The following is a 10,792-nucleotide window of genomic DNA, read 5'->3' on the forward strand; positions in this document are numbered from 1 at the left end:
GAAGAGATTCTCCATTTGCCCAAAATAATATCACAAACCTTGGTTAACTTACAAAAATTACATATATTACGGAAGCCATTTATCTATCACAATGCAGCAGTCAGTTCTAATAGCCATCGACAATTCGATCAAATGACGCAGATCAGCACATTCAGTCAGAAGTCCGTGTCCGGGTCAATGCTACAGGCGAGCCCGGCTCCGCGCCAGTCTCTGCCCCAGGCTCAGTGGCCTCTATCCCAGTTTCTGTACCAACCTTTGCCCCGGTCCCTTCCCCAGCCTTTTCCCCACCTTCCGTACCGCGGGTCGTCTCAGCCGCCGCGTCTGCCTTCTTTACCTCTCGGCTCTCGGGCCCTTTAGCCGCGCCGGAGTCGCTATACCGCTCCCCGAGTAGCTCCATAAGCCTACCGGTCAGCCGGTCCAGGCTGGCGGGGGTCGTCTGCAACGGCTGCAGCGCGCGGCTGAAGGCGACATCGGCGTCCCTGGCCAGCGCCGCCAGGTCGGGGTGCAGCTGCAGCAGACTGGTGAAACGCCGGGAGGGGGAGGGGGGCGGTCATTAGATGGAGCGCGGTAGGGTGCAGCGGTCCGAGCAACGACACAAAACATATGACAAAACATACAGGATAATACGAAACATGACAAAACAAGCCACAAATACTCCAATTTGTTAGTCTCGTTTTCACGTGAAGTACGACAGGCTTTTCTTCATCAACACTGAAATGAAGTATGACCCTACTTCCTAAAATGCCAAAGCCTCCAAGACCCAATGACGTAGCGGCAGCTGACGTACCAGTTGAGCAGGACGACGGCGGCGAGGGTCCACTGGCTAGGCGTCATTGTGACGTTGGTGGCCGTCAGGCGGAAACTGGCCACCAGGAGACGCAGCGGTAACGTGACGTCAGACATCAGCAGCCCCAGCAGCGGCAGCAGCCGGGCCGTGCTGCGACACAAAGATATAGCTGAGGTGACACATGCGAATAAACGGCACCATTGGCGCAGCACGAATATTTTAGCTGGGCTAAAAATATGACACATGATTAACCCGCGCCCCGTTGGGCTCTGCCGAGCAACGCGCCCGGTTGGGGGGGGGGGGGCATTTTGCCCCCCCCCCCCCCACAAGATCTCGAGAACCACGCAACATAGCGACAAGCGGTAAACGGCGTTGGATAGCCCCAACGAGGAACTACCTTGTGACCCAATTTTATTGACCTAGGTCAAACCGATGACGTCACAGGTCAGGTCAAAGGTCCAATTTTCACCGTTTACAGGCATTTCAAGAAATGCGTTGTAAAATCGAGTAAAATGCATTTCATTGAAAATCATCGATGGGGAAATGTTCTTCAAACACATATTTTGCTATTTGAGGTCACTGATACCAGGTCAGGTCACAGAGGTCAGGTCACGGGGGGGTCACAATATGAAAGTGTCGTGTGAACTGTGATACATGTTTTATGGTCCATTTTACATGACAAATGCGATTATGTGGGTCAGGCAGCCTTTGGGGCCAGCTTAGGTCACGTTTTGGTCAAGGTCAGGTCAAGATCAGGTCAAGGTCAGGTCAAATTAGGTCAAATTTCAAAGTTAATATTTTTGCATAAAATGGGTATCGAATCGATGCAGCTCGTCACGGGGAGTTCAATGGTGCTCTTTGTTTTGCCGTACGTGGTCTAGAATTGCTAAAAATTGAGTTCAAAAATTTGACGTCATCATTTTTGAACAGTTTTTCGCTATAACTTGGCCAAAAAACGAGATATCGATCTGAAATTTGGTACGTATATAGAATAGCGCTGGGACTATCACATATATTCCGGTTTTTCGAAATTCGGAAAAATTTTGGATTATTTTTTTAGTTTTTCTAAAAAAATCTTTTTTGAATTTTTTTTTTGAACAAAAACCAAAAATTTTGAAAATCCGAGATAGCAGTTTTGTAGCGCCGCTTTTTGTCTACTAGACCATATAAAGAACTTTGAAATTGCTTGATAACTGTAGATTTCGTGAGCGCTTCAAGATTGCATGTTTTTTGCTCATTTTTGCTCGAACATGACCTCAGTTTGACCTAAATAACTCCTAACCTAAGGTGACCTAAGACTTGAAATTTGGTGTGAAGCTGTCAAATTGATGCCCGGGAAGGTACTGAAAATTTGGCGGCGCTGCGCGCCGCCGTATTCTTGCTATTCAGGAAAAACCACAGGGGGGGGGGCCAAAATGGCCCCCCAACGGGGCGAGGGTTAACAAAATGAAAAAGAGCAAAGGAAATTAGCACAGCGGTCTTAAGTAAGAGTTGTGCCTGGAAAATATAACTTATTCAACTCACAACTGTTTCAAACGCATGTGAACTCCCCCTCTCCAGACCGAGAAGATACAGTCATTTGCAAAGTCTGAAACGTCGCTAACTCAAAGCAATACAATCATCTGAACAGCCTTTCCAAGCGCCGACCCATCACCCACAACTCACGCCTTGCCGAGGTGGTCGTTGACGATCCGTCGCCGCTGCTTATCCTGAGACTCGAGCAGCGGCTCGGGCGGCAGCGGGCGGCCATCCTCCGTCACCTGGGCGGGGGCGGCCGGCCGGGGCGGCGCCGCGGCCGGGACGCGCACCTGGCCCTGCAGGTAGGCGAGCAGCGCCCGGTTCCGCGCCGCCGCCTCCTCCGGGCTGAGCACAGGAGCGAGTGGGACGGGGGTGTCTGGGGTGCCACCAGACGGGCTTTCATAGCCTGTAGAGCCTTCGGCGGCGGCTGACGGGATATTCACCCGCAGTGGATCAGCAAGCGGTGCAGCGGCGGCGACCGGAGTCCGGTCCGAGAGCCAGTCGAGCAGACGAGCCTCCACCACCTTCAGAGGATGCTGTTGCCGCCGCGCAGCGCGCACCGGACGCTTGAAACCAGACGTCTGTGAGACGGCGGGGACGGCCGGGGGCGTCGGGGGCGCTGGCGTTGATCGTGCCGTTTGTTCAGGGGAGGAAGGCAGCACGGACGGATTGTCGGCAGGATCTTGTCGACACGAAGCTTCATCGAGAGATGTAGCTTTGTCGGCTCTGTCATCGTTCTCTATTTTCTGAGGACATGTAACTTCTTCTGATACACACTTTTTCGACTCTTCCTCCTTCATCGGCTTGTCATCCCTCCTTTCATCAGCTGAATTATTATTCGCCTGTATCCGACACACTCTCTCTATCTCATCTCCCTCGCTCCCTTCTGCCTTCGCACTCTCCTCATACTGCACTACCTTTCTCTCTACCCTCCCTCCTTCACTCTCTGCTCCTGAGGGCCGCCTCAGACAAGGTCGCCGCTGCTTCCTGGCTCCGCGTTCCTCCGGCTTCCCCCGCTCCTCCTCCGGTTTCAGGCCGAGGTCTCTGATCTGTTCCGACAGCTCGTCAAACTGATGCATCATGCTTGTTGCCACCTCATTGGTAGTTATCTCAGACGGAGGTGACTCGTCGGCCGGCGCACGTGCCACGCCCAGTTCCACAACGTCACCGGCCACACCCTTTCTGTCGGTCAGGGACATGGAAACGTGTCGGAAAGATGGCAAAAGGCGAAACGATATGTGAAAGAAGCGAAACATCATCAACCGATATTCAACAGCGATGATAAAGCCATGCAAGTGATCATCATTCTTTTGTTTGGTATTATCTAGTCTATGTACCACATCCTTACATGGCTAATTGATTCCGCACTAGAATGACAGCCCCCTCCCCCCCCTCCCCCCCACTCACTCGTTGTTTTCCTTTTTGAGCAGTCTGAAGACGGGCGGCGGCTCCTTGTCCCGGAGCCAGAGGGGGCTGGTCTGAATTTGAGGCTTCAGATGTCGTGAAGCGCGGAAACATGCATTACTGCAGTATTTCTGAAAAACCAGCAAACAAATGTGCTAAATGACCAGACAAAACATGGGCACAAGCCGGTAACGTAGGTACACAAAACCGATCTGACCATACTTGACATACCGTAAAATGGGGTGTTAAGGGACAGTGGGGTGATAAGGGACAGTTGCGTGGGAAAAACTTTGAGTCATGTTAAGTTCCTTATTTGAGAATGTTTAATAAAAACTTGAGTGTGGTAGTTGACACTGTTTTGTTCTTGACTCTAGGACAAAATGGCATGGTTTTTCATGCAAGTGATTTGGTTCAAAAATGGTTTTGAAAATCATGCTACATTTTCACAAAATTGAGACATCTCCAAAACTCTGTGTGTACCACATAAACTAGTAGGTGTACAGGTAAAATGAATGCATAGGTGTATTGTCACATGTATTGCACATGTTTCCTGAAAAACTTATACAAATCCACCCATTCATTCATCATCATCTTCCTCTTTTCCGGACACATGCATATTTTGAGGTGGATGTGGGGTGCTAAGGGACAGGGAAGAAAAAATAGAAAGTAATATCTAAATATAATTTCATTAAGTTTTCTTTCAGTAGGCATGGAAAACAACAAATTCCACATAAAATGCTGGCAAGTTCATGCTTTCATCTCTAACACATCTTAAGTTATATAACAAAACACCTCAAAACTTCCATAACACTCTTTTACAATGGTGGGTCAATGAAGACTGACGTAGGTAAATGTGATGTCATCATAAAAAGGCCAAAACAAAGAGGGCAACATAATGACAAATGACTAGCTTCAAAATGGGTGTTTGTTGATGGCAGGGTACTTTTTGGTTCTGTTTACCTTATAATTAGCACATTTTCCAGAAGCGTAAACTGCATTACATGTAATTGGCTAAAAAGGCCATTAGTGGTGAATGAACCTGACTTGTTTTGTGACAGAATATGCAAAATGTTTCAATAAATAAATTGTGTGCCCTTTCACACCCCAATTGTGGGCATTTGATGACCATTTCTTGGAATAATATATGTGTCCCTTAACACCCCACATTGGGGTGCTAAGGGACAGTGATGAAAAATAATAAAAAATAATATGCATGTATATATTTTTAAAACATTAATGTAGCAGGCATGTAAAGCACCAAATTCCACATAAAATGCTGACAAGTTGATGCTTGTATCTCCAACTCTTCTTGAGTTATATAGCAAAACACCTCAAAACTGTCCCTTAACACCCCATTTTACGGTACGTATATGAAAGGTTACAAAGGTACTAGCTGTCAATGATTGATTAGCAAACCCAAAGTATCTACCGAACACATGATCTACGTGATTATTGAAAACTAGAGGCATGAACACTGACCGAACGCAAACACTAGATTCAAAACCAGTGTCAGGCGGCCCACAGACCTTCCTCTCTGACATGTCGTAGATGCGGTTGGTAATTGTGGAAATGTGGAACTGGTGCTCGGCCACCCGGCCTAGCCGATTAGCGCAGAGCGGGTAGCCGCAGCAGCCAGTGCAGGAGCGCTCCTCTGTGACGTCATCATAGTGCTGCTGGTTAATAAACTGCAGCTGAAACCAGAAGTGATGTCTCAGTAATGTGCACTGCCCTTAGCCTCAACACCAGAACAGACCTCACAGAAATGTAGGCAATGATAAAATGAATAGAGGCAAGTATCTTATATAAAATGGCAGAACACATGGGACATTTTGCAACAAAAGTTATCATCATGCAAGAGCTATAGTTTTCATGAGAGTGCCCCACCTGATGAAGAAGCCATACAGGGTTGATGACTGGCTCAATAAGCAGCTCTACAATATGAAGAGCTCGCTGGTCGCAAAAACGCTTCTTTTCAGCAGCAGCAAGAATGTCTTTCTGCCTGAAAAAGAGGATTAGGTGAAATGTTTGTAGCTGATGTCAATTTTCAGAATAAGTCGACATGCAGGATGCTCATAACGTGAGAGAAATAATAAGAAAAAATGCCTACATGTGCATATAAATAACAAAAGTGAAACTAGCTTGGATGCACTCACCTGTTTAACTCACCTGTTGGGGTTCCCCGTGTCTCTGCGGTGAGGAAAATGTACAGGAAACATTGGGAGTATGGATGAGGAACCCTCATAGATAAGACGCGCCACTTGCCGGATCCGCCATCAGGCGACTGATCGGCTCGTGGATATGTGCGTCTTCATGATACAATCAATGAAACTTCTCTACATTGGGTACTTATACAGCGATTCACCTAGCGCATCAGCAAGTTTTTGCTTGAATGTATGTAGATTATTTTCCGATACAGCGTCGTCGGGAAGAGCATTCCATCGACTCACACAGCGCGCAGCAAACGCTCTCTGGCGTACACCTGTTGATGCGCGCACATGACTGACTTTATATCTATGGCCTCTAGTTCCTGACTGTGGCGCCATGGTGAACAAATCTGTGGGTGCAATGGAGCATTTGCCATGGAACAGTTTCCAACATTGGATCATGTCACCACGCAACAGCCTACCTTGGACTGAGTAATGGTTCAACACACGTAGCTGTGCGCGATAGTCCAGGCCAGACATGCCAGTTACACGCTTAGTCCACCGGCGCTGGACTGACTCCAAGACGCGCAAGTCCATGGCATACCCAGTAAACCACACACAAGAACAGTACTCCATGATGGAGCGCACATGAAAATAATTGAATGTCGCATCAATGTCGCTTTTTTGGCATGCAAAAAAGAGCACCAAATAATTGCATTAAGAAACTGCTAATCATCAATAACTTGAACTTACCTTTTTGTTAGCTTGGGAAGCTGGTGGGCCTCCATAATGGATCCAAAAATGTGATAATTAACCTGAAATTCAGCCCAAGATACCTATAAGAAACAGGTAGATCCGATGTTTGAAAGTAAAGTCCTAGTCACAAATTTGACACACCTGTGACATTTCCTGACACCCACGTGACTATTGTATTAACTTTTGTGTTTTGCGATGTTTTGACCTTATTTAAAGTACTGAAAGCTCAAAATGTATGATTAATGTTGTTTAAAGCAGCATATTAATAATTATATTTGTAAATTATCGATAAGCTGCTTATAGCAGGTCACGTGATTGCTACCAGATTATGTGCTCAGAAAGCATCTTTTCAACTTCGATTTTGAACAATTTTTACCTCCTTTGAGGCCAAATGATGGACGGTTTGAGGCACACGATGAAATGCTGAATCTATTGATGCCAAAATTTGTTCGTTTTTTGCATTTTTAGACTAGTATATCCTGGCTCAAACTTTGACCAGTTTGTGTGTAAACCCTATAATGAAGGGAAAACTTCACGCCCAGCAGGCGTCATTACAGTGCTACCAAATCGTGTTTGGTGGGGGCTGATTCAGCCCCCGCGCCGCCACCAGGGCCCTGTTTCATGTAACGCACGGTCATAGAATACTAAGGTAACACGGAGCCGAAGCTTCAAGCCAGGGGACACGGGAGGCATGCCGTCAGCTGTCCATTTATAAATAATCGGTTTCTTTGACTTAATTTCTAATGTTTTTCTGATGTTTTGCATCAATGAGGTACATCAAAAATTAAGTTTTATTTTTTTTGAGGTCGAAAATATTTTGTTGTCCAAACTATCCCCGTTTAAAGAAAATAGACAAGGGGAGAGTTTACCCAGGACCCTATGGAGAGAGTCAACCCAGGGCCCTATGGGAGAGAGTTAACACGTGCTTCTATGGGGCGAATTCGATGCAACAATGGCGCAGTGGCGACATTACTCTTGTTCGATGTTTTTCGGACGACAAAGATTCTACGCCATTCGGCCAATCATATTCCATAATTGCAGCCGAGCCCCCGTTGATCTAGAACGGGATTGGCCGGACGACGTACAATCTTCGTCGTCTGAGAGACATCGAACGAGGGGTACATCGACTGAACATACATTGCGATTCAATATTCATTATTTTATGACCGTGATTGCAATCCAAATTTGCATTTGAGCTCAGCAGTCGAGTGTGGTGCCAAAAATGCCAGAAGCGATGTCCTATATACGGCCTTGACCAGAAGTGTTGCATGCCCTGGATGCAGAACAAAAAGATTGAGATGAGTGGATCAAGATGTATCTTTCGTGCAGATGTATCAAGATCCTTTCACTTAAGATCCATGCAGGTGAGGTTCCAGTGAAATTTGAATTCGATAGGTAGCTATTTTTGATTTTGCTTTGATACTTGTGGTAAGGAAACATGATTATGGTTGCATGAACCGCCCACTGCTCATTGCTGTCTTGTCTCACGTTCGATATCCGATCACCATTCTTAAATAGCTCACCCCATATCGAAATCAGGTTTCAGGAGGCCACTAGGCTTGTGGGGCCTGGTCTCAATGAGCTCCCAGTGCTAAGGACAGTCAGGCTCATATGCTGGGTAAGGTCAGGTTCAGGTAGGCCAGTATGCACTCTGCAAAGCATGGCAATTTCGACAAGATCTCGTCTGTGCTGGCTTGTCCGGCTGGTGAGGCTTTGGTGTGGCGTGGATTTAGCTTGGTGCAGTGCGGATTTTGTGTAGCGCGGTGCAGATTTGGTCTGGTGTGGTCAGGTGGTGGGGGATGTAGTGTAGTGCATTTTAAATGTGGCTGATAGGTGTGCGGTGGTCAGAACGGACTGTGCCAGTGCTGGTGCCTGGTGGTCCCACCAATCACGGGGGTCATCTCCTGTTGTGACCCAGGGCCCAGGGGGTCTAGTCAAAACCTTACCTATTTCTGCTAACCTAAACCTATTTCTTACAAATTAGGCATAAATGTGATTATGGTATAATGATAATTAAACCTGGCCCTTTTTCAGACGCAAACTTTGGATGAACTTCTGCTTCTGCGGTCGGCATTCTTACAGGAGAACCCGAGATTCATTGTACCTACCTGTATGCATTTCAAAACTGAATAATTGATAGCAACAAGTAAATATTTGAAGTTGCAGCCAAATGCTGTGCCTTCTCTGCTGCAGGAGCTACATGTCACCATTGAAGCAAGGTAAGTGTTAAAAGAAATTGTTCACCTTCTGTGAGTAACTTGATAAATAAAATTTAAAAAGGTGTGTTAAAAATGTGATGAATAAAATTTAAATGTATTCTAACTTGGAATTACACACTTCTTCTAAAGGGATTTCAATATTTTAATGATTAGAGTTTGAGTTATGAACACTTACAGCTGAACAACCTATCAGCTGCAAGGGATTCTGCTCCTGTAAGTGCTCTCATCGCTGATTGGCCACTGTGTGTGTTGAAGAGGTTTCTGCTTGCTGTAAATGGGCACTAGAACATTAACCCTCGCCCGCACATGGGGGGGGGGGTGGTTGCCACCCCCCCAGGCAGTCTTTCTGCTCTGCACTCAACATTTTTTGAGCTAGAAGGCTGATTTTTGGTATAGCTGCTCGTCTATCCTTTCTTGATGTCCACTGAAAATTTCAAGTTTCTGTGATGTTTGGTTTCAGAGATATGACCTTGTTTTTCAGGTCATGTCATGACCCAAATGGCCAATTCTCAACATCTTGCGTTTGCCATGGGCCTTGTGAGCTTTTGACACCCTGATTTCGGCCTTTTTTGCCAGTCTTACCTCCCACCTATCATGGAACATGTTGTTCGACGATGTACAGGGGTCAAGGTCAGGGTCAAGGTCAACCTAGGTCATCTAAGATAATTGCGTTTTAGGCAAGCTGAATTTACTTTTTGTGAAGTTTTTTGACTGCATTTTTGGTAAAAGCTTCTCAGATCATGATTTCATGTGATATGGACTCAAAAACAATCGGTGCACACATTAGTATACACACAGACACACACAGACATACAAACACATATAATTGACTTTGACCTAACTTGACCTGAAATGACCTCAGCAGCAAAATTCTGGTCGGATAGTGTGACAAAGAGGTTCTAGCTGGCTTGGCACCAGAAAACAGCATCGTCATCGGTATTTGATAAGCAGCGCACTTGATATCCAACGGTGACCCAAAACAGCAACATTTTTTAGTTTGACCTGACCTGGAAGGTCAATGACTGACCTGAGAAGGTAAAACTGGGTATCATTGGATTCGTCTCTTCCCAAAGAATCTTTTTGGTCTTTACTGCTAAGCTCTATCTCCAACAGGAACGAAATGGCGCGGGGGGGGTGGCAACCACCCCCCCCCCCCCATGTGCGTTCTAGGATGGGAAAATGGCATGTGCGGGCGAGGGTTAATTTAAGCACCAATATTCACTGATAAATGGTGAATATCTCAAACGGTTCAAATATAAGGCATACACAAATCTGCTCTATCAGACTGCTATCTCAGTTTAAAATCCCATGTTAAAGGTGAACTATTTCCTCGACAGGACCAGCTCGACTCCTGCAGTAGGAGTCCAGCCTCGTCCAGTCGTCGCCGCTCGCCAAGACCAGCCGGACTCCTGCAATAGGGGTCCAGGCTGACCCGTTCGTCCAGTAACCGCCGCTCGTCAGCACCAGCTGGGCTCCTGTAGTAGGAGTCCAGCCTCGTCCAGTCGCCGCCGCTCGCCAAGACCAGCTGGGCTCCTGTAGTATGGGGCTAGGATGGCCCGTTCATCAACCGGTCCTGAAGTCATCGCCGTCAGCCAGTGTTTCATTTTTCAGCCTTTTTGGTGGCAAATCACACCTAATGGGGAAAATATTTTCATCCCTAAAATATGAATGACCAACTTTACTTCATCTCTGAAAAGAGTTTCATGTATTCCCAACAGCCAGTTCACTTGTCACTTGACAGTTGATGCACCCACATCCTTTTGTTCCACACCCTGTCAAGATCCTGACATGAAATCCTGGTTTATCAGTTAGCATAAAAATTGGCATTACACCATTTTGCAAAAATACTGCAGTTATTTACTTTCTTTTTTTCATCCTAGGATTTTTTTCTTCATCGGCACACCCAACCAATATCCAATTTTAGAACACTGCCGTCAGCCAGCCGAACTCAGTACATAAGTCAC

The 10,792-nt window shown here is 46.4% G+C and overlaps 1 protein-coding gene and 1 long non-coding RNA gene across 3 annotated transcripts; one reads left to right on the forward strand and one right to left on the reverse strand.

The window, feature by feature from the left end:
* Positions 1-43: 43 nt before the first annotated feature.
* LOC122379854 (RNA polymerase II subunit B1 CTD phosphatase Rpap2-like) lies at positions 44-6,803 on the reverse strand. Of its 2 annotated transcripts, none has more exons than XM_043362406.1 (7): positions 6,607-6,803; positions 5,594-5,708; positions 5,236-5,394; positions 3,713-3,840; positions 2,453-3,487; positions 788-937; positions 44-518 (listed from the first exon to the last, which is right to left on the reverse strand). In XM_043362406.1, exons 1-7 carry the CDS (start codon positions 6,639-6,641, stop codon positions 152-154), a joined length of 1,989 nt encoding a protein of 662 aa, XP_043218341.1. In that variant the 5' UTR covers positions 6,642-6,803; the 3' UTR covers positions 44-151. The 2 variants fall into 2 exon arrangements, with proteins under 2 accessions (XP_043218341.1, XP_043218339.1); XM_043362404.1 differs by having other exon boundaries at positions 5,236-5,400; positions 6,607-6,800.
* Positions 6,804-7,593: 790 nt separating this feature from the next.
* On the forward strand, positions 7,594-10,473 carry LOC122379856. Its single transcript, XR_006256240.1, has 3 exons — positions 7,594-7,973; positions 8,644-8,828; positions 10,166-10,473. It is a non-coding gene; the product is annotated as an uncharacterized LOC122379856 (long non-coding RNA).
* Positions 10,474-10,792: the final 319 nt, after the last annotated feature.

Source organism: Amphibalanus amphitrite, unplaced genomic scaffold, assembly GCF_019059575.1.
Source record: "Amphibalanus amphitrite isolate SeventyFive unplaced genomic scaffold, NRLGWU_Aamphi_draft 000085F_arrow, whole genome shotgun sequence".
NCBI lineage: Eukaryota > Metazoa > Arthropoda > Thecostraca > Balanomorpha > Balanidae > Amphibalanus > Amphibalanus amphitrite.